This window comes from Vanacampus margaritifer, chromosome 15, assembly GCF_051991255.1.
Source record: "Vanacampus margaritifer isolate UIUO_Vmar chromosome 15, RoL_Vmar_1.0, whole genome shotgun sequence".
Lineage (NCBI taxonomy): Eukaryota > Metazoa > Chordata > Actinopteri > Syngnathiformes > Syngnathidae > Vanacampus > Vanacampus margaritifer.
Window position 1 is genome coordinate 13,634,583 of NC_135446.1, and position 23,803 is coordinate 13,658,385.

Genomic DNA, 23,803 nt, shown 5'->3' on the forward strand with positions numbered 1-23,803 from the left:
CATTTTTAGACAAATTCACGTTATGGCCAAAAACATTAAATGCTTTACTGGGGAACATTGTGATTAATTTATGCCAAATACCACCCGAACTTTAAAAAATAAAAAACTGAAATAACGGCAACTGCAAAAATTATTTCAATTTCTTGAATTAACGGTGTGTTTCTTGGATTAACTGTGTGTTCACATTTTGCAGGCTCACAGACAGAAACAATGAGTGCTGCACCATGTTTATCAGCCTTGCTACTGCTTTACGGTAAATCTGCCATTTTGTGCTAAGAAGAAAATGACTGCTCACTTGAAATGTAGGCGACTAATCTTTCCAATCTTCATATATTCACCCAAGTTGTGATAACAGGAAGTATACAAGAGGTAGAAACAACAACCGGAATGGCGACAACAACCGGAGTAGAGACAACAACCGGAATAGAGACAACCGAAATAGCTACAACAACCGGAATAGTGACAACAACCGGAGTAGAGACAACAACTGGTGGTGCAACAACCACTGGAGGTTTAACTACAACTGAAGGTGTGACAATAACTGAGGGTACAACAACCGGAATAGTGACAACAACCGGAGTAGAGACAACAACCGGAATGGAGATAACAACCGAAGTAGAGACAACAACAGCAGTAGAGACAACAACAGCAGTAGAGACAACAACTGGTGGTGCAACAACCACTGGAGGCTTAACTACAACTGAAGGTGTGACAATAACTGAGGGTACAACAACCGGAATAGTGACAACAACCGGAGTAGAGACAACAACCGGAATGGAGATAACAACCGGAGCAGACACAACAACCGGAATAGAGACAACCGAAATAGCTACAACAACCGGAGTAGACACAACAACCGGAGTAGAGACAACAACCGGAGTAGAGACAACCGAAATAGCTGCAACAACTGGAGTAGAGACAACAACAGCAGTAGAGACAACAACTGGTGGTGCAACAACCTCTGGAGGTTTAACTACAACTGAAGGTGTGACAATAACTGAGGGTACAACAACCGGAATAGTGACAACAACCGGAGTAGAGACAACAACCGGAGTAGACACAACAACCGGAGTAGAGACAACAACCGGAGTAGAGACAACAACTGGAGTAGAGACAACAACCGGAGTAGAGACAACAACCGAAGTAGAGACAACAACCGGAGTAGACACAACAACCGGAGTAGAGACAACAACCGGAGTAGAGACAACCGAAATAGCTACAACAACTGGAGTAGAGACAACAACAGCAGTAGAGACAACAACTGGTGGTGCAACAACCACTGGAGGTTTAACTACAACTGAAGGTGTGACAATAACTGAGGGTACAACAACCGGAATAGTGACAACAACCGGAGTAGAGACAACAACCGGAGTAGACACAACAACCGGAATAGAGACAACCGAAATAGCTACAACAACTGGAGTAGAGACAACAACAGCAGTAGAGACAACAACTGGTGGTGCAACAACCACTGGAGGTTTAACTACAACTGAAGGTGTGACAATAACTGAGGGTACAACAACCGGAATAGTGACAACAACCGGAGTAGAGACAACAACCGGAATGGAGATAACAACCGGAGTAGACACAACAACCGGAATAGAGACAACTAAAATAGCTACAACAACTGGAGTAGAGACAACAACAGCAGTAGAGACAACAACTGGTGGTGCAACAACCACTGGAGGTTTAACTACAACTGAAGGTGTGACAATAACTGAGGGTACAACAACCGGAATAGTGACAACAACCGGAGTAGAGACAACAACCGGAGTAGAGACAACAACCGGAATAGAGACAACCAAAATAGCTACAACAACTGGAGTAGAGACAACAACAGCAGTAGAGACAACAACTGGTGGTGCAACAACCTCTGGAGGTTTAACTACAACTGAAGGTGTGACAATAACTGAGGGTACAACAGCCGGAATAGTGACAACAACCGGAGTAGAGACAACAACCGGAATAGAGACAACCGAAATAGCTACAACAACTGGAGTAGAGACAACAACAGCAGTAAAAACAACAACTGGTGGTGCAACAACCTCCGGAGGTTTAAATACAGCTGAAGGTGTCACAATAACTGAGGGTACAACAACCGGAATAGTGACAACAACCGGAGTAGAGACAACAACCGGAGTAGAGACAACAACCAGAATAGAGACAACCGAAATAGCTACAACAACTGGAGTAGAGACAACAACAGCAGTAGAGACAACAACTAGTGTTGCAAACACAACCACTCTATCGACGACAACAACCAGGGTAACAGCCTCCACACCTGATTTGGTTGTAGTTGTCCGTGCGGTACTGCTTAAACCATACGTACCAGAACTTGCTGTCCCCAATAGCCCACAATTCAATGATCTTGCTCTGCAAATTTTCAACATTGTGAGTACAGTACATTGTTTGTTTGGTGTTTCATTGTTTGGCAACACTGCAGCTAACATTTGCATTCTCGCTACAGTATGACCCCATATACAGAAGGAGCTACACAACATACATTCTCTGTATTGTTCAACGCTTCAGGTAACATCGCCTCCGAACCAATGCCAATGTCATCATTTAACAATGTCAATAACGCATCACTACTGCAGACCTGCCGTGGCCCTGACACGAATGGGAAACACAGAGGTGGATGTGGACATCTTGTTCAACAACAACAGCACGTCCGGTGAAGTGATTCCTAGCGCAGGCGACGTAGCCACAACGTTACAAGAGACCTTGGCTGACCCCAACAACACCTTCAACCTCACCTTTGATCCTCAGTCCATACAAGTCATTGGTAAGCTGTTGCCCGTCCAGTCTTGGTCCACTTCTGAATTAATCTGCTTAATGTTTTGCAATGATATTCACAGAGAGTAACACAAGCACTGTTGCACCAACAACCAAAGGTTCAACAACTGCAGTAGCAACGACAACTGCAGGTTCAAATACAACCAGTGGCGCAACAACAACCGCAGGTTCAAATACAACCAGTGGCGCAACAACAACCGCAGGTTCAAATACAACCAGGGGAGCAACAACAACCGCAGGTTCAAATACAACCAGGGGAGCAACAACAACCGCAGGTTCAAATACAACCAGGGGAGCAACAACAACCGCAGGTTCAAATACAACCAGGGGAGCAACAACAACCGCAGGTTCAAATACAACCAGGGGAGCAACAACAACCGCAGGTTCAAATACAACCAGGGGAGCAACAACAACCGCAGGTTCAAATACAACCAGGGGAGCAACAACAACCGCAGGTTCAAATACAACCAGGGGAGCAACAACAACCGCAGGTTCAAATACAACCAGGGGAGCAACAACAACCGCAGGTTCAAATACAACCAGGGGAGCAACAACAACCGCAGGTTCAAATACAACCAGGGGAGCAACAACAACCGCAGGTTCAAATACAACCAGGGGAGCAACAACAACTGCAGGTTCAAATACAACAAGGGGCTCAACAACAACTGCAGGTTCAAATACGACAAGAGGCTCAACAACAACCAGAGGTTCAAATACGACAAGAGACTCAACAACAACCAGAGGTTCAAATACGACAAGAGGCTCAACAACAACCAGAAGTTCAAATACAACAAGGGGCACAACAACAACCAGAGGTTCAAATACAACAAGGGGCTCAACAACAACCAGAGGTTCAAATACAACAAGGGGCTCAACAGCAACCAGAGGTTCAAATACAACAAGAGGCTCAACAACAACCACACCAACAACGACCACAACCACAGCAACGACCACGACAGCAACGACGACCACAACCACAGCAACGACCACGACAGCAACAACGACCACCACAACCCCTGCGCAACCTGATAGGATTATAGCTGTCGCTGTGGTATTGATTGAACCATACGTACCAGAACTGGGCGACCCCACCAGTCAACAATTCAATGCTCTTGCTCTGCAAATTTTCATCATTGTGAGTACATTGTTAGTTTGGTGTTTCATTGTTTGGCATCACTGGAGCTAACATTTGCATTCTTGCCACAGTTTGACAACTTATACAGAGCGCGGTACGCAACCTACAGTCTCTGTATTGTTCGAGGCTTCAGGTAGCATCGCTTCCGAACCAATGCCAATGTCGTCATTTAACAATGTCAATAACGCATCACTACTGCAGACGTGCCGTGGCCCGGACACGAATGGAAAACACAGAGGTGGATGTGGACATCTTGTTCAACAACAACAGCACATCAGTTGAAGAGATCCCCAGTGCAGAAGACGTGGCCACAACGTTAAAAGAAACCGTGACCGACCCCAGCAACAACTTTACCCTCACCTTTAGCCCTGAGTCCATACAAGCCACCGGTAAACCATCATTCATCCAGTCCTGATCCACTTCTGAATTCAGCCGCTTAATAGTCTGCAATTGATATTCACAGTGATCACGACAACCGTTGCGCCGTCGACGCGCTCTACCACCGCTGAGGCACTCACGACGCGACGGTTGACATTTCGATCAGCAGGAGAGCAGTTCAACACGGATTTGTTGGATTCATCTTCAGCAGCATTTATCACTCGAGCCTTCACTATCGAGAGAACAGTAAGCACCAGAGCTCGCACTTACTGATATAAAACACTTTGAAATACCTTCAAATGTCAACATTTCTATCATAAAATGCCTGAATATGTCTCATATTTCACTTTACTTTAAATGACAAAACCTTTTTGGAAAAGTGTAAAACATACATCCCATACTTCACCAGTGGCAAGATTACAACTGAAACAAACTACATGAATTGTGGTAACTCGTGCAAAATTATGATACGACATTGTTCATTCAAAATGCTGACATTTTTCTAGTAAAACATTTAGCTTGTAATATATGACCAGCAAAGTAACAATACAACTTTCAAGGTGTCAAATTATATATATTTTTTTCTTGTAAATGACATTTTTCCTTCTTTTTTTCCCCTTGTCAAATGCCAACATTTGTCACACATTATTTCATCAGCATTTAACTTTTAAATGGGCAAAATATTGAAAGTGCCAAGTTTTTTTGTAGTATTTCATCAGTTTTTTGGTAGTACTGCATATGACTTAATCCTGTGCTTATGTTTCCACAGCTTAATCCTTTGTACTTAAGGGAAATCTCTTCATTCCGCACCTCAAACGTAGTTTCATTCAGGTCAGTTGTCGCTCAAGACGCTCAGAACAATAACGATAATAATATAATAGTAATAATAATAATTTAATGATAATACAGATTCAAGGCGTACAAATTGTGTCTTTTCCGTTTGGCAGTAACGGCTCCATCATCAACAACGTGGACATGAATTTCGCATCCAGCTCGGTGCCCAACAACAGCGCCATCGTTAGCGTTTTGGTGAACGCTGCGCCCAACATCACGGCCTTTGACGTGGACACCTCGTTCATTTTTCTGGATGGCGAGCGTAAGATATTAGAAATGTGTCAATTTCCCCTTGAGGTTAGTTAATGGAATCAATGTCAATGTTGTTTCTTGTTTTTACAGAAGTTTCAAGTGGAGTGAGCCACAAGACGAACCTCATCAGCACCTCCTGCCTGGTGCTGTTGTCATGGTTACTGGCAAAGCAGCAATAATTCCGCTTTTTTTGACATCTGCATCCAAGGGAACAGATGCTAATATGAAAAATGCTGTTTTTTGTTTTTTAATATCATGATTCATTGATTGGTAGTACTAGGACTTTAAATATGCCAAATTATTCAATTTTTCTTATAAAATGCCAACAACTCATCCTGTAGTATTTATTTTGTGTTAACTACAATAATACAACTGAACTAGAAAAAATCCCGCGGAAATTTTGAATGGGACTGCTGACTCTTGTAAATGAGCTGAACAGTTTAAAATTTAAACCACTGGAATCGCTCAAGAAATGTGGAAGTTAACCATAATCAACATCAACTAAAAATATCTCACTGTCCCTTTAAGAAAAATGCACTTTCACGCACACACATTTCACTTTGTAAATGAGCTGAACAGTTTAAAATTTAAACGACTGGAATCGCTCAAGAAATGTGGAAGTTAACCATAAATCAACATCAACTAAAAGTATCTCACTGTCCCTGAAAATGTATTTAAAAAAATGTAAATGAGCTGAAGAGTTTAAAATTTAAACGACAAAAATCGGTCAAGAAATGTGGAAGTTAACCATAATCAACAGAAACTAAAAATATCTCACTGTCACTTTAAGAGCGCACACACATTTTTGACTTGGAGCCGTCACGCGCCCCACAAAAGCCTCTCACGACTTAACGGTTTGAGATACAGATTCAAGAAATGGCTCGTTAGAACGGCAAGGGTTTGGGGAACACGAGCATGTTCTCATTTTTTTAATCGGATGAAAAATGACCAAATGAGAGCAGGTTGAAAACTTATGATTTATCAGAAATGCAGGGGTAAAGGCGCCTGAATTTAACATGGAAGAGATAGGAAGTTCGTCCGACTTGTCCTCGCTTAAAGTGAAAATAAAGGTACTAAATGACACCTTAGCCAAATAAAAGTTAGTTTGTCTGAAAGAAGACACTCATGACAACAAAATGTGAGAATTTGATGTCTAGTGAGCAAAGATTGTGGCCATGGTGACGAGTTGAAGTGAAACTTTTGGAAGTACATTTATTTGTTCCTGCCACTCTAAAGTTAATTGCTCCACTCTGGCACTAGCAATACACAACAATGGGAGAAGGCTATTTGTCTGCTGTTTGCTCACTGTCTTTGAACAGAGGGGAGAAGCTTACATTCCTTAAAATAAATTTCGACACTGAGCTAAAGATGGGAATATTGCTACAAAATGAGCTAAAATTCATATTGGCCGGATAACGTATGCGCGCGCAGCGTGTCTTGGAAAAAGGTGCTTGATCTGTAATTTGTCCCCCCTTTCTCCATTCATTTCCTATGGGAGTTTTTTGGGAGTTTTTTGGGAATTGCGTCGCCATGGTAACTCGAAATTCCTAGAAAAGTAATGCCGCACCGAGTCAGATCGAGCCGTATCGTTTGATACCTCATTTGTCCCGGTGCGATCTACGGTACGGGCCGCATTTTTGCGGGAAAATCTGGGGATTTTCTAGGGTGGAGAGTAATATGTGCTGCTTTCAGCAGTCCCATAACTATAACGAAGGGAACATTTTCATGACAAAATAATTTCATTAATAAATAAAAGGCCATTTTTTCTTTTAAAATGCCTACATTTGTCTTATATTTCACCCGTCTGGTAGCTATACGATTTTTAAAGTGACAAATTATGCAGTAGTTCCTGTAAAAGTGTGATGTAATTTACAGTTGACACAAAGTGTTTATTTTAAAATTAGAATAACTTAGTGGGGCTGCATAGCACTTACTAGCGAAAAATTTTTTTTTTTTTTAATATTGAACAGTCAAATGAGAATGTTCTTTAAAATGCTAACATTTGTCTCATATTTCACCATTGTCAAAGTTATAACTTTAAACGTGCCAAATTATGGAAATATTCTCCTAAAATTGATCATTTGACTCATTTAATGGCAACACTTGTCTTGTAAAATTCCAGAATTTACCTTCTAATACACGGGTCTTTTAGCATTAGAGCCTTATTAAATGTGACAAATTATGACATTTTTTCGCTTAACTTTTCTCTTGTTTCAGTAAATATCGACACATGACCCGCATTTTACCACTGTAGTATGACAAATGTGCCAACTGATTACAATTTCCTTTTAAAATGCCATCATTTTCCTTGTAGTAAACATTTGTTTTGTATTTCACCAGTCTGGTAGCATTACAACCTTCAATGTGCCAAATTCATAACATATTCTTTAGAAACACTACGTTTGCTTCTTGGACCAGACAAAAAATGGCAACCTGACCCTTGTAAAATGAGCAAAATATTTTTGGAAAACAATTTTCTCATAAAATAGGTACATGGTTCTTGTAAAATGACAACAGCGTACATCGACGGCCAAAACCTCTGATGCATTTCCAACCGTTAACTTATGACATCCCTGGTTCACTGTATAGTCCAGGAGTCCCCAACTCTGGTCCTTAAGGGCACCTGTCCAGCATGTTTTAGATGTTTCCCTCCTACAACGCCCCTGATTCAAACAATAATGATCGTTATCGGGCTTCTACAGAGCTTGCTATTGAGCTGATCATATGAATCAGGTGTGTTGGAGGATGGACACATCTTGAAAATGCTGGACGGGTGCCCTGAGGACCGGAGTTGGTGACCCCTGGTATAATCGGTCATATTTTTTTGTGTTTTCATTACTGTAAGCGTGGGCAGGAAATGACTTTGCAGATGATCCAGGCAAAGGAATGAGCACTTGCTGCCTCTTCTGCTCTTCCTGTGACATTTACTTTTGTTTGACATTGCGCAGACGCGTTTGTCTGGATTTTGTCAAACTTTTGCCGCATCGAGAGAAGCCGTCAGAGCAGGGTTTGATCTAGGCTGCCGTGCAATTCTGAAGCAAAATTTGTTGAAATTGAGGAAAAACAAAAACTCAAGTTGAAATCATGGCACCGTTGCTGTATTACAAGGTTTTTGTGAGACGAGCTTAAACTAGAAATTTTGCCACAAAAAGATGTAAAATAACAAGAACACAAATAATTTCCATTGACTAACAATGGTGCATGAAATGTTGCAAGGAAGAGAGAAAAAAAATCATTCCGAGAAAAAGAAAAGCCTAGTTTTGTAAGGATAGTCGTAACAGGAAAAAAATCACAAGAATAATGTTGTAACATAAGGAGAATTAGGTGGTAAGTTATTTTGTGAGAAAATAATTGCATTAGAGTTATTTTAATATATAAAATATATCTAAGCAATTTTTGTTTGTTTTTTTATTAGAAAAATTGCAGAATTTGGCGAGAGTGTGAACATAAAAAGTCATACTAAGAAAAAAGATAGTAGTTTAACAATACATGGATTTTTTTTGGCCTTTTTTTTTTTAATTAAAAAATATACAAAAAATATACACATACATAAAAGTATACTACTACTACTAACGTAACTGATACGCCCATAAAAAAGTCTATAAATGCGTATATCTATAGTTAAAAAAAAACAAAAAAACAAGAACCCACAAACATTTTAAACTTATAACATTGGCCTTAAAAATAAATGGCCAACAGATGATTTGATTTTATAAAAATGTACTTAAACGTGCACGTACATGCATGTGGCGAACACTGTCTCAAAACGTAGCTCCTCCCCAACATACAGTCTGAAGCTTGCCTAGCAGACAAGCTAATGGTTACCCATTTAACAACTAGTCGCTAATTTGAGCAAACGACAGCCAACTCTACACTCTCACTCGTTGACTCCCACGTCACTCACCGGGCCAGGTCCCACCTTTTAAAGTCACAGACACTAGTGTAGAACGTGCGGATGGCGACCTCAAGTGGACCAAAATAATACCTGCACTTAACATGCATATTTTGTACTATTGTTATGCATAAAGCTTATAAATATCCATTATTACATTATGCATACCGCTTATATAGACAGTAAATAATAAAAACAATTAGATGCTGGCTACTTTGCGGATTTTTATCTATCAAACCAAGGTCTCCGAACGGTTTGGAGCCTCACTAGCATGAAATAGACTCCCGATTGGGGTGTAATGTCCAACCACCCCCACCAATCCACCCTTTCCTCTCCTCCAGGGACAACGAGCAACCATCTGCCAGTAAGGGAACACCGCCGGTTGGGAAAGGGTGTGGGGTGGGGGGGTCCATCTGGAGGGACCAAAGTCAAACCAACAGACACATAAAAGGCCGGAAGCCATGAAACAATCAAAGTCAAGCATCGACAGGCCACCCTATGCCATCTATAAAAAATAATCCGCCCCTTTGACTATTGTAAAATGTGTTTTTCTTTGTGTGTATGAGCCTTCAGTGTGTTTTTAACCCTGGAGAACCCAAGAACCCTTTTCTTTTTTGGAAAATTATGAATTATACATTAAATGACTGCTATAAGTTCACTGAACACCAAAATATGTGTTTTTTTCAATTTTAACCGTTGTTTTTTTGAACTCTTTGAGCTCAGAGTTGCTAATTTATAAAAATATATCTATAAAACATACTCCTAGGCATTCTGCAACATGATATGAAATAGATTAACAAAAAAAACACAATTTTACCATCTGATGGCTTGCTGAGAAGATGGTTTTGTTTGGATTGATTTCCAGCTCAACAAAACAGCATGTTGCCAGCCATCTTGTCACCACCACTCTGGCTCATGCAAGTGCAATATTCATCCACTAGATGGCCCCATGCAGGGGTCAGAAGTGGCACTCTGTATTGAATTTGTAAAAAAAAACAAAAAAAACTCTTTGTTATTTGAGTAACAGAATTTATAGGGGCCAAATTTGACCCCGTGGGTTCTCCAGGGTTACATGAAATAACACCGTCAGGTTCTTTACAGAGTACCGTGCAATATAAAAGTAAAGCCTACCTAGTATATGCAGTGTCTCAGTGTCTTGCCATAGTTTGGCTTTCAACTCTCGATCGACATACCCTTTAAGTAATACAATGCCGTTCTCTCTTGAACCATAGCTATGAATTCATCTTCTCGATTTTATGTCCAGACAGACATTATAATTACGTCTTTTTTTTTTTTATTCTCAATATATATGTATTTTTTTTTAATGGTAACATTCTGACTTTTCCCCTCCCTCAAAAACGGATAACTTTTATTTATGACTATCTTGGAAAAATACGACTTAATTCTCATAAAATTCTGACTTTTTAATCCGAGAAAATACGCTTCTGTTCTTGTAAAGGTTACAGCTTTTTTTCATTATTCTCACATTAGCCTACAATTTCTTTTCTTTTTTATTCTCAATATTTTTGTATTTTTTAATGGTAACATTCTGCCCCCCCAAAAAAAACGGATAACTTTTAGATTAGTATGGCCTGGACCCAAAATGTTTGCCAACCTCTATTTAACATAAACTTACACGCGTTCCAATGTAAGCGGGGGGTTTGGGGATGGAAGGTGGGCGTTATGTGACTTTGCCCCTGACGCTTGTAACCCCGCGCTCCGCCACTGCGCGTCCGTCGGAGCCGGTTGGTGTCTGTGTTATCTCCGCATGTTTGACAAGAGAGGAAGTGTTTGCCTGATCTCTTTCTTCCTCCCTCACTCTCTTCTCTGAATCTAATCCCACACACAATAAAAAAAATAAATAAATAAAAAGTGGCCGTCCTGTGATTCGCGCGCGTTGCACGTTGTTTACTTTTTCTTGCTCGCTTCCGCGCATTAGTCTTTTTCTTTTTTTTTTCTTCTTCTTTTTTTCCCTGCCATATGGGGGACCGTCGCGCTTTTGTGGATATATAGAGGCAGAGACACGCCATGGAGGAGGACATGATGGAAGCGTGGTTAGACGACCACCTCGACTTCACGCACTCCTACTTTGTCAGGAAAGCGTCCAGGTAAAAAGCGAGCGACGTGCGCGTGCGTGCCTGTTGTTGTTGTTGTTGTTTTGTTTTAACGCGCCTTTATCGCGCTCAAGTGTGCTCCTACTTGCAATGTGCATGTTACATGAAAATTGCGCAGGGGTCATTCAATGATTAACTTTTACTGCACGCTGTTTAATTTGTGCTCTCCAAGGCGTCCTCGTGATAATTAGGCAACAAGGTAAAATATGTGTGCACTTTCAATCACTGGCCGCTTTTTAAAAACACTTAACACATTATTAAGTTTATGTTAAAACACATTCGAGTGAAAAGCGTGTAATTCCACATTTTGCGACGATATTAGGCTACATTTTCGTCAAATATGGCAAATAAAAATGATCATTTTAAATATCAGTTATGCACAAATGAATTTGATTTTAAGGGTTGTAGATATACATTTCATGTTAAAACAATGAATTCTCTGCGTTTTGGTAAAAATAAAAGATAATATTTGCTTGACAAAATATGATTTAATTCGACAAATCATATGCTAACCTTAATAGCAACGACGCTGAAAGGATATTGTTAATAACAGGATAACAGCTAATTTGCCACTTTTGACTGAAAAAAAAAGAAGATAATGTTATGAAACAAGCTACTTTTCTTAATTCGTTAAAGTAGATAACGACAATGGAAATAAAAAAGTCCAAACACCCCAGTTCAAATGCCAGGTTTTTGTGGTATTAAAAACTTTTTCCAACGTTAATGTGACTATGCCTCTATTGACATTTTCCCCCCAATCATTTCAAGAGTCGGAGTAAAAATAAACACCTGAGATAATGCGGTTGCACAAATATGCACACCCTCATAAAACTGGCAAAGTGTCTGGCTGTTTTTAGAATTAACTAATCACATTCAAACTCATGTTACAAAGGACAAAGCACAAATATGCCACCATGTGAAGTCCCTCTGAGTAACCCCAAATAACTTTGAGACGTTCAAGGAGGCTTCTCCTGACTATTTTTTGTAGTCAGCATCTGAGGGATCTCACTATTCAAAAGGTATCAGTCAGGAGACAGGTACGAATTAATTTTTAAAGGCAGTGAGTGACATTACCAAGAACTGGACGTCCCTCCAAAATTGATGAACAAGTACACTCATAAGGTAGGCTGCCAAGAGACAAAACTTGATCTCCTGTCTTCTTTATAAGTCTGGGATATGGGACAGAGTGGGAAGGAAAAGCCTACTAAAACATTAGAATTTTACCTGGGTTAATCAAAAACTCTTTAAAACTGTACTACAACGGTACTGTTTTGCTATTTAGACCAAGCTTTGGCGACATCTTTGGAAAACTCCAAAAGAGCACAAAAAATGCAAACGTTTTCAGTAAATGACTGATGGAGTTGTTGATGATCAATGAATTGACTTTTATGGCCTTCCTAACAGGGACATGGTGAATGCCTGGTTCGCTGAATGTGTCCACGCCATCACACCTGCCTCCAAAGACAATCCATCCTCCTGGGATCCCGCCGTCCTTAGCGTTTTGGACAGTCACGCCCCCGCAACCGCCGCAGTTCCCAACCAACCCTCCGGAGCCCCGACTCGCAAAATTTCCGTATCGGAATTCGACCGCCCTCTCCGGCCCATCGTGGTGACGGACGTGGAGGGCTCGGTGACGTTTTTGAGTGACGTAGACCACAAGAGCGTCCCCACGTGGGGCTCTGGGATGCTGGACGGTGACGGCGGAGGTGGAAGCGCCAAGGTGGGGAGCGGCGGCAGTAACCGAGGCGATCGTTGCGCTCGACTACTGGACCTGGTGAAGGACGTTTCCAGCCATCTGGACGTGACAGCACTCTGCCACAAGATCTTCCTACACATCAACGAGCTCATTGCTGCTGACCGCTACTCACTATTTCTGGTGGGGTGGGGAGATAATATACTCTTAAAAACAGGATGTTTCTTCTCACAATAACACCTCAGGGCATTGCCACTTTTTCATTGACTTGTCAATGGAAAAAGCCCAAATGTGTGGTTTGGGTCGGATGAGTTTGGAGGATAGGATCCATCATACCAGCGACCATAGTTTAGATTAGTGGTATTGAAGGATTGTTTTGCCCAATCAGATCTCAGGCTCCATTTGGTGCCATAGTTGCAAAGAGCAAAAATCTGCGATAATTGATGCTCCCCTAAAGAAGTTTATAATTGAAAATGGATCCTCAATTCACATCAACATAGTTCCTTGGTACCACGATACCGCAAGATTGGCCTCACGGGCACAAAAATAACTAGTGAGTTTTGCAACGAATAACGACTCAACCCCGCCCCCCATAAAGGAAATCCGTAAACAGGTGACTTTGTGAATGCTCCATTAGCAAGAGGAACGTTTCTTTAAGCAACCAGTTTTCAAATACGCCTTGCAGGTCTGAGAAAAACAAGTCCTCCAACAATAACGACCATATCGGTCGTTTTACCATGCACCAAAATACGACCAAGTGTTACATATTGTAGTTTAGCGACCTCAATCAGCCATGTTCTATCAGCCTTGTTAAAAAACAAACAAAACAAAAAAAAGTAATGGGAATCAAACTCAGGTCATCTGGTTGGACGACAAATGTTTAATCTACTAAGCTAACGGGCCAGTATAAATCTTAGTGTTTTTTTTTTTTCTGTGTTCACAACTTTACATGTACTGTGTCAATTCACCGTCACGGACTAATGGTTGGGGTTAGGAATTGGGATGAGACCTTCAGTGAGATTGTACAGTACACGTTACGTCTTTACATGAGACACTAATGGTTGAGGTTAGGAGAAGGCACAGTGAGGTTGTAGACCGCTACAAAACATGTAGTCAACACTAAAATCACTGATCAAATAGCTCAGTCAGATAAACACTCGTCTTCGGACCAAAGATCGGACCGGGTTTGAGAGTTGGTTTTCGCTATTTAACATGGCCGATAGAGGTCACTAAACTAAAATACGCCACACTTGGTCGTAATTTGGCACCTTTTCAAAATGACCTATGTGGTTGTATTTATTGGACTGTCTCTCTGAGAAGGAAGAACATTTACCGCTTCTTGCCATAACAGACAGGGACTCTTAAATGCTACTGTAGCGTTCCTATCCCAGGAACCTATCCAATAATCCAGAGGGGATGAATTTAGTTTATCTTGGGTTACAATAAAGAGAGACATAGCGGTCACTTTAAGGCGACGGCAAGGCGCTATAATAGGCCATTTTGTTTGGGGTTTCAGGTGGGCGAGGACAGCTCTAACACCAAGTTCCTGGTCAGCCGCCTGTTTGACGTGGCCGAGGGATCCACGCTGGAGGAATCGTCCAGCAGCAGCATCCGACTGCAGTGGAACAAGGGCATCGTGGGACACGTGGCCGCCACGGGACAGCCGCTCAACATCAAGAACGCTTATGAGGTAACGTTGACGCTTACACGTTACTATCCAAATCGTTGCCTGAATGTTTAGCAACATTGAATGAGTGCACATTGTGCCTTCATCATCTCTCCTACAGTTGATTAAGCAGGTTCCTCTGATTGCTCTGTCCAATTAGTGCACCTCTTTATGCGAGTGCTCTTGAATGTTTAAGTGTGTTTATCATTATTTATCCGGTTCAAACAGGCTAATGCAGCGGTCTACATCAACTTCCACTTGTCAAACAGATGGACTCACATTAGATTTAAATCAAACTCAACCGCACAGAATTTGATAAGATTAAGGACATGCATTGTGACCGTTCAAAGTTCACGATTTTTTGGGGGTCAAATTCAGACGGCTGTTTGCAATTTTACCTGAATTATGCTAATTTCTCATACAGTCATTGAGTGGATGTTCAGGTCAATCATTTAAGCCGCATCTTTGCTTTTGCATTGGGCATTTTAAATGTTTTTATTCTGGTTTGCCCACCCCAGGACCCCCGATTCAACGCGGAGGTCGATATGATCACAGGTTACAAGACGCAGAGTATTCTGTGCCTTCCCATCAAGAACCACCGAGACGAGGTAATGACGGTATTGTGCGATCATAAAAACAAAAAGAACCTCTGAAAAGCAGTCCACACGAAACCCATAAATGCTCAATGAAAGTGTAAAGGAATGAAGAGTCTCAAACCACCCGTTGGCAGGTTGTTGGAGTGGCTCAAGCTATCAATAAGAAAAATGGCAAGGATGGAGCCTTCAGCCAACAGGATGAAAAGGTACGAAAACTCCTATTTGATAATTTCTTGGCTATTCTGACACTCACCAGGTGTCGAACACTGGGTAATCACTCGTAGAATATTCATTACGTCACTCCGGAATCGAGGAATAATTTGTCATCAAACTCAAAACACGTGTACAGTTCGGTTGGCTCCCCCCCCCATTTGTTGTTGGCCCCGTTACCGGGGTAACCCAGTTGCAATGTTCCGATAATTGAGAGTGAATGAGAATATTCACTAAATGTGAGTTTCACAAGAATACCTTGGTAATGTTACGATAAACAAGAAAAAAGTTGTGATGTTAGCATTTTATGAGAAGTAAGTTAATCATTAAAAAAAAAAATGTTTTTCTCACAAAACAGGACTTCTCAGCTTACTTGGCCTTTTCGGGCATCGTTCTGCACAATGCCCAGCTCTATGAGACGTCCCAGCTAGAAACCCGACGTAATCAGGTACACTAATCTTCTCGTTATTGATACACCTTATGTTGGATTCGTGCAAATAATGATTTGCTCAGGTGCTGTTGGAACTGGCCAATCTCATCTTTGAGGAGCAGCAGTGTCTCGAGGTTTTACTAAGGAAGTTTGTGGGAACCATCCTGTCCTTCATGCAGGCCCAGGCTTGCACGGTCTTCATTGCTGAAAACGACTCCACAGAGGTCAGCACCACAGTGACCCTACAACACCTCTGGCGGGCCTCATATGGGCCACGAGCCATAGGTTCTCCACCTTTTGGCTTTCAGGACATTGACATGCCTGAAGGAAAACATCCTTCTCAAAACTACTTAGCCTTGCCAGTGACCCCAAGTAAAGTCCAAACATTGAAGGATCTTTTTCTATTTAAAGCCCTTTTTATGACCCAAGAGAGTAACGGGCTGCAAGGATTGGGAGCAAAGTTTTCCTAAACAAGAAAAAAAAAGTGATTAGTTTATCTTTAACATCCTGTTAAAATGGGAAAAGAATCTTTTTTTTTGGGGAGTGCATGTTGAGCAAAAACAAGTCCCTATAAGGTGGGCGGGAGCAGAAGAAAGACAAGGAATGTTGAAATAAACTCCCAATCTGGCAAGGTTTAATGTGTAATGGAGCATTGCTTGTAACTTGGACAAGTTGCATTGTCTTAATGGCTTCATTGGAAGAAATAAAGAGGTGATTTATCTTGTGAAAAGTAACTAAAAGGAAGAAAACTTCACTTTTTTTTTGTTTCTTCCCCAGAAACCCTTTTCCAGTGTCTTTCATATGGAATATGACGGGCAGGGTGAAGTCCTGAATTTGCCCAACAGGTAAGGCTGAACGTAAAAGGTATAACGTCGTTACATTTTATTCAGTATAATTGAACAAGAAAGTTGGATTGTCATAAGAAAAAGAAACAGATGCAACTCTACGAGTAAGTCAAAATGATACGGGAATAATGTCGTAATGTAACGAGAAACAAGTTGAAATGGTCCGAAAGCAAAACTTGTTGTAATGTTATACAGGGATGTGATTTGACCAAAGTGAAATTATCTGAAAATTTAGCCGGGGGTCTGGGGGCCGCTGGCACCCAGCTAGGTCCAGGGCAGCGCCCTGGTGGGGGGACAAGGGGGGCCCCAGAGCTCATGGGTTTTCCGTGTTTTTAAGTACTTTCAATGCACTCACATGACAAAGAAATAGACAAAACAACAGCATAAATTTTCAATGTATATTGAACTATCCCATATAAAATGGCAGTTTTAGTCAACTCAAAATCAGTCACATTCAAAAACATTGGACTGCCTTTGCTTTTAAAAACTATCACTGAGAATATCATCATATCTAACTAATGTGATTACTAAGTTAACACATAAATAATGTTGAAGAGTTCAAATTTCATGAACAAATAATTGTATCATGACCAAATGAAAAGTAACTCATATTAGAGCATACCACAAATGTCTTTATTATAGCAGAAGATGTTATCTGTCGGAGTCATGTGCATACACAATGAACTAAAAAAATAAAAAATAAAAAATCTGATTTTTTTTTTGGGGGGGAGATAAAAAAAGCGGAATTCTGCGAATTAGCGGAAAAATCACATCCCTGGTTATAAGAAAAAAATGTCTTGTTACTAGAAGCAAGTGTTGAAACTACAGGAATAAAGTTGCCATGTTATGCGAACGAAGTTTCCACACAAAAAATGCTGCCAAAATATGACAAGACAAGTTATACGACAGAACCAAGTCTGACTTTGCTTCTATGACTACTTTATATTCTCTAGTAGTTTGTTTTTTTGTTTATGCCCTGAATAATACTTTGGAGCGTGCCCATTTACAGTAAACTGTACGGTTCCCCCTTTGGCAAACTGATACAGATATGTCATCCGATGGCCATGCTAAATTCATGAAAAAACTCAAATTTGACATTTTTTTATTTTAATGATGAACATTTTGCTGTAAATCTCCTCAGAGAATCTCCTCGTGTCAACCAGATCAACTACATGTACGCTCAGTATGTTAAAAACACCATGCAGCCCCTCAACATTGCCGATGTCAACAAAGACCAACGCTTCCCCTTAACGGTCTGTATTTAAAAGTTTTTTGGGGGGCTACTTTCTTTTTCTTACTACAAGTAAAGTCTTTTGTTTTATCTAGCAGTGTGAAAAGCAAAACCAGACCAGCAAACAGACAAAGAGTTTGCTTTGCACTCCTATCAAGAATGGCAAGAAAGACAAAGTCATAGGTAGGAGCTGTGGTTGATGGGTAGGATATGCCGCAACTATCAGATTAAGATCGTTACAGCAATAAAAGTTATGTTACGGAGTTTTACGAGAAGCAATTTGCAATGTTCCAAGAAGCAAGTCACAAGGTGTCAATTTTGAGATATTAAAGAAACATCCACATCTGTAGGTTGCTGCCAATTGGTGAACAAGACGGATGAAGTGTCGGGCGCCACAAAGACGTTCAACAGGAACGACGAGCAATTCTTGGAGGCCTTTGCCGTTTTTTGCGGCCTCGCCATCCAGAACACGCAGATGTACGAGACCGTGGAGAGGGCGATGGCCAAGCAGCAGGTCACTCTAGAGGTCGGTACCCGCCGTATGTTCAGCTCAGAAATCAGCTCAGCCATCATTGAAAGGATCAGGGTGATCCCAAATTGAGCCTCTAATGCACGACTACTGCTGTCTGCAGTTTACAAATTTTTATTTTTTATTGCTGCTGCTGTGTTTTGCAGGTCCTTTCATATCACGCTTCTGCTGCTGCAGAAGAATCCCAGTGGCTACAGGTAACCAATATACTTAATTGGAGTATATGGCCCACACTTTGCTGAATTGTTTTATCTTGGTCATATTGGAGGGTTCTTGAGTATAAACTGCCTCTCTAAAGTCATACTATAGTATCTCACATGGATTCTTTTTTTTAGCCATTCAGAGTTGGACTCGGGATGTTTAGGGAACATGTCCTGCTAGAACTGGTAGCCGAATGTCCACCTGCAGAATTTTCTGGTTGGCAACAGAATTCATTGATCCATTAATCACAGCAAGTCGTCCAGATCCTGAAGGGGAAAATCAACCCCAGACCGTAAAAAAAAAACATCACCGTCACGACCATCATGTTTGACTGTTGGCAAGATATTCAAGTCAGTTGCTAACAACTTTAAAAAAAAGTTTCCAATTTTTGTCTCGTCAATTCATAGAATATTTTTCATAGTCTTGGGGATCATTAGGATATTTGTTGGCAAATCTGAAACGAGGCTTTGTGTTATTTTCACCTCATTACCAATAGTTTTGACTTTGGAACTCTCCCACAGATTCCCTAATGGGTCTTTCTTCTGGTCAAGTCATTAACACTGATCTGAACTGAGGTCCGTAAGACTCTGAATGGTTTTGTTCTGGGCTTGATTGTGACTTTTTGGGCGAATCTTCCCTGCACTCTTGGGAGTAATTTTAGTTTTGACTGTTTTTTTTGGAGTCCCAAAGGACTCTGATCACTCTGTTCCTCATTTGTTCTTGAATTTCTTTGGCTTATGGCAAGATTTACTGCGGGTTTTTTTTTTGAGATCTTGTAAGCCTACTTCACTTTGTCTGGTACTTAGGTAGGTACTTAAGTGATTTATTGATTCAACAGATCTGGCGGTAATCAGGCCTTGGCGGAGCCAGTGAACTAGACCTCAAATTTCCAAAAACAGTAAACTCATCATTTAACAAAAGGGGATTATTTTTTCACAAAAGGACAGAAATACTTGTTCAACACCCCCACATGTTTTTTAAAACACTGCAGTAATTGTTAACCAGTGTACATGTGTCCACTGGGCAGGCAGCCACAATCCCGTCGGCCCAGTCGCTACGACTTCTGGACTTCGGCTTCAGTGACTTCGACTTGTTGGAAACCGAAACCACGTTGGGTACCGTGCGCATGTTTGTCGACCTCGACCTGGTGCACAACTTCCAGATGAAGCACACGGTACGTTGTCATAGTCAAAACAATTCATCAACGCGGATGAACAATAACAATGACTTCTACACTTTAGGATTTATGCCAGTGGATTCTGAGTGTGAAGAAGAACTATAGGAAGAATGTGGCCTATCATAACTGGAGACATGCTTTCAACACCGCCCAGTCTATGTTTGCTCTCCTTAAATCGGGGCGCATGCAGGTTAGTGAGGTAGTATTAATGGTGGAGCAGCACAATCATGCACAGTCAAGGCCATTTTTTTGCACAGGCGAGCCAGTAAAAAGCACATTTCAAAATACCTGGCATTTGTTTGCCGACAGAATCGTCTGAGGGATTTAGAGATTCTGGCTTTGATGATCGCGACTCTCTGCCATGACCTGGACCACAGAGGTGTCAACAATTCTTACATACAGAGGTAAAAAAAAAAAAAAGCTGTATAAAAGTGACAAAGGTACGCAATGTAAGTCAGCCACTGGGTATTACTATTTAACATGTGTTAAATAATTAGGAGTGAGCACCCACTGGCACAGCTTTACTGCCACTCCACCATGGAGCACCACCATTTTGACCAGTGCCTCATGATCCTCAACAGTCCAGTAAGTGCACAATTACACTAAACAGGGAGCCTTTTTATTCCCTTGCTGACACATGCATGGTTCTAATTCTCTGACTGTTCCAGGGCAACCAGATCCTGAGTGGCCTTTCCCTGGATGAGTACAAATGCACTCTAAAGATGATTGAGAGGGCTATTTTATCCACCGACCTGGCTCTGTACATAAAGTAGGTACAAAACAGTGCAAATACAAACGAAGTAGGGGAAAGATAATATCCAATTCCCAATTTCTTACCAATAAAATATGCATTATTTTTAACTATTCATGTAAATACGACGTTTAACCTATTCTCTTGTGACTTTAGTGTTCCAATTTAAAACTTTTTGCTAATTATTCCCTTGTACTCCCTCATAATTTATTTCTCGTAAAATTGCAACTTTTGACCCATAATTCGTCTGTCAACAGGAGACGCGAGGAGTTCTTTGAGCTCATTCTTAACGGGCAGTTTGTTTGGGAGACTGATCACCACCGAGACTTACTTAGGTGAGATCAACTCATCGAGCCATGTGGGATCATTTTTTATAGACCGGTACCGTACATACTGCCCCTATATTCACAACAGTTCTGCATTTCCCCATTCAGGTCAATGCTGATGACTGCATGTGATATATCAGCAATCACCAAGCCCTGGCCTGTACAAAAGAGGGTAACCAACCTATACTGGAGAAGAAATATGATAAATCGTGAAAAACCATAAGAGTTTGTGCCAAAACATTATTTAGTTGTTTGTGAAACTTACAAAAAAATTGATCCAGTGTGAGGATAGGTTTGCACTCATTCCAACATTTACCCTGTAAAATTACGACTTAATTCTCATTAAAAAAAATTATAGTTGTCTAATAGTTTCCATTTTCTGATGATTTTTTTTTTGTTATACTATTAAAACAGCTTAATTATTGTATGTGTTTTCCCCTTTCACTTGCAATTGCAATACTGATATTGTTGAACTCTATCCTTCTCTTCACCGTGAAGATCGCAAGGAAAAAACAAAACAAACTAGCCTTGCACAAGGTATCTTGCAGCTGCGTTCCAAATATTTTATCTCCCTGGTGATCTTTGTTAATCTGCACCTTGTTAGGAAGCGCAAGCCTGGTGGAAAAAGCACTGAGCCAGTCATTTGCAAATGATGTTTGTTAACATGATGCAAGCACTTATTTAAGAATAATTACTTGAATTAAAGTTGTTTTAATTGCATTTTCCCTTTAAAATTAATATTTCTCATTAAAGACATTATTAGTGTTGTTCTTTTTACATTTCTTCCATTTAAGTTTGAAATTCTGTTCTTTGTCCATTGCAGATCGCAGAGCTAGTGGCAACTGAATTCTTCGAACAAGGGGACAAAGAGAGACTAGAACTGAACATTGAGCCCAGTGTAAGGCAGCGTTATCACAACTTAGGAATTGCATCCTTTAGTTTTCATTATTATAACACACGTGGCTACAATCTCATTTTGTTTCAGGACTTGATGAATCGGGAGAAGCGAGATAAGATTCCCAGTATGCAGGTCTCCTTCATCGATGCCATCTGCACACAATTATATGAGGTAATTTACTGGTAAATGAATTAACGGCTCAGAAAAGAAATGGATGGATGGATATTTGAAATAAACACTTTAAAAATATGATAAAGTCATGATACAGCCATTCTGTAATAATATACGTATATAATGTAAACAAAACTATTTAAAAAATATATCTCTGTTTTTTTTAACTGTTTAAGCACGAAAACACTTGTGGTTGAAATTTGCAAAAAAAAAAAAACATGCAATACAATATATCAATAAATCGTGATAGGGTCATAGGAATAACTGCTTTTTCAAGTGTAAAAAAAAAAAAGTTTGTCATCTTGAACACAAACAGCAAAAATTACAAGCTTACTGATTTTCTGTTGAATCGTGATAACATTTTGTTAATAAGATGGCGATCGAGATGATTGATCATCGATTGATCACTGTCCCCCCCCCGTTTTTCATCTCAGACCTTGGCGGGCATGTCCGACTATTGCTCCCCTTTGCTGGAGGGATGCCGGACCAACCGTCAGCATTGGAAGTCCTTGGCCGAGAAGTACGAGAAAGGCCTGGTCAACAGTCTGGTGTGATTGCCAATGAGGATGCCCATGTGGCTTGTTCACATTCATCCTGTCTCACTCATTTAATTCAGACTCCCCCCTCCATCCTTTTTTTTTTCCTAAGGTGATGGGAGAGGGGGGGTTGTCATTTTACAACTTATACTTAACAGAGCCATCATGAACAGCAGCCTACTGAACTAACTAAAACTAATGATACTGCGATAGCTCGCCAAATATATTTTAGAGCAATTGTGCAATATACTGGATGAAAACCATCAAAAGTATATCACAATATCGAGTTAGTGCAATTGCGGAGTAACAACGCAATGCGATATATGCGGTACCGAAAGGATGTGATAAATTATTAGTGTCAACTGATACATGACAATATGTTGGCTCAGATTAAAAAAAGGGAAAATAAATTTCCTTGCATGTATTTTCAACCATGAAAAAAGGTAAAGATCTGTGGTTACCATGGCGATGGGTTGGCGTATCGGAGGACCAGCTTGGTCTCATCGTGCAAAACAGTTCGTGTGCAGTGCTTCTCACAAACACAAGTCATTGGTCACTATTGTCTTATTTAGTCATTAAAGTATACGGTACAGAAGCTATTTATTATTATTTTTCACCAAGTGGCTTTGAACTCATAGCTAACACACGGGGAAAAAAAACTTATAAACATTGGGATGCGGATTATATCCACAAACTACTGCTGTGTCACTCTCACAAAGTACAGTCAGCCTGGCATATTTATTTGTTTAATATATTTATTAGTTGAATGTATATTATCTTTTTTTAAAGCACTTTTCCAGAAGATTTTTTTTAATTTGGTCTTTTTCATACTAATTAAACAAAAATGCTTTTTTTTCCACTGCCTTGTCATAAAATCACAAATGCATTTTTGAAAGTGTACAGTGATTAAATTCAACATGGATTGACAGCCTGGATTTTGTAATCAGTTAGTGACAATAGGATTATCCGGACCTACCTCTCCAGTGACATTGCCCCATGAAATAAATTCTGTTCAACGTGTTTTTGCCTTTTTAATGTCACACCTCTGATAATAGTTATTTGCAGCAGATCATTAAAAAGGAACACAAAGAAACACATGTTGAACTTATGCTTGTGCTTACCTTCTCATGCTTGCTTTACGG

The 23,803-nt window shown here is 40.5% G+C and overlaps 1 protein-coding gene across 2 annotated transcripts; it reads left to right on the plus strand.

Annotated features, from left to right (window-relative positions):
- The first annotated feature begins 3,833 nt into the window (after positions 1-3,833).
- On the plus strand, positions 3,834-23,758 carry pde5ab (phosphodiesterase 5A, cGMP-specific, b). 2 transcript variants are annotated; one of them, XM_077543506.1, is made up of 28 exons: positions 3,834-3,931; positions 4,003-4,064; positions 4,133-4,320; positions 4,395-4,555; positions 5,079-5,140; positions 5,257-5,405; positions 5,486-11,395; positions 12,806-13,277; positions 14,611-14,784; positions 15,279-15,368; positions 15,491-15,562; positions 15,925-16,014; positions 16,080-16,220; positions 16,774-16,841; positions 17,983-18,094; positions 18,168-18,255; positions 18,423-18,598; positions 18,748-18,798; positions 19,830-19,976; positions 20,044-20,169; positions 20,289-20,383; positions 20,477-20,564; positions 20,648-20,748; positions 20,988-21,065; positions 21,165-21,228; positions 21,880-21,954; positions 22,042-22,125; positions 22,560-23,758. In XM_077543506.1, exons 7-28 carry the CDS (start codon positions 11,316-11,318, stop codon positions 22,677-22,679), a joined length of 2,592 nt encoding a protein of 863 aa, XP_077399632.1. In that variant the 5' UTR covers positions 3,834-3,931; positions 4,003-4,064; positions 4,133-4,320; positions 4,395-4,555; positions 5,079-5,140; positions 5,257-5,405; positions 5,486-11,315; the 3' UTR covers positions 22,680-23,758. The 2 variants fall into 2 exon arrangements, with proteins under 2 accessions (XP_077399632.1, XP_077399633.1); XM_077543507.1 differs by having other exon boundaries at positions 18,171-18,255.
- Positions 23,759-23,803: the final 45 nt, after the last annotated feature.

Bases quoted from the DNA above. Each gene is read 5' to 3' on its own strand.
- pde5ab (XM_077543506.1), top strand. From the start codon at position 11,316: ATGGAGGAGGACATGATGGAAGCGTGGTTAGACGACCACCTCGACTTC. The intron at 14,785-15,278 runs GTAACGTTGACG...TGCCCACCCCAG, and splicing joins ACATCAAGAACGCTTATGAG to GACCCCCGATTCAACGCGGA. The intron at 15,369-15,490 runs GTAATGACGGTA...ACCCGTTGGCAG, and splicing joins TCAAGAACCACCGAGACGAG to GTTGTTGGAGTGGCTCAAGC.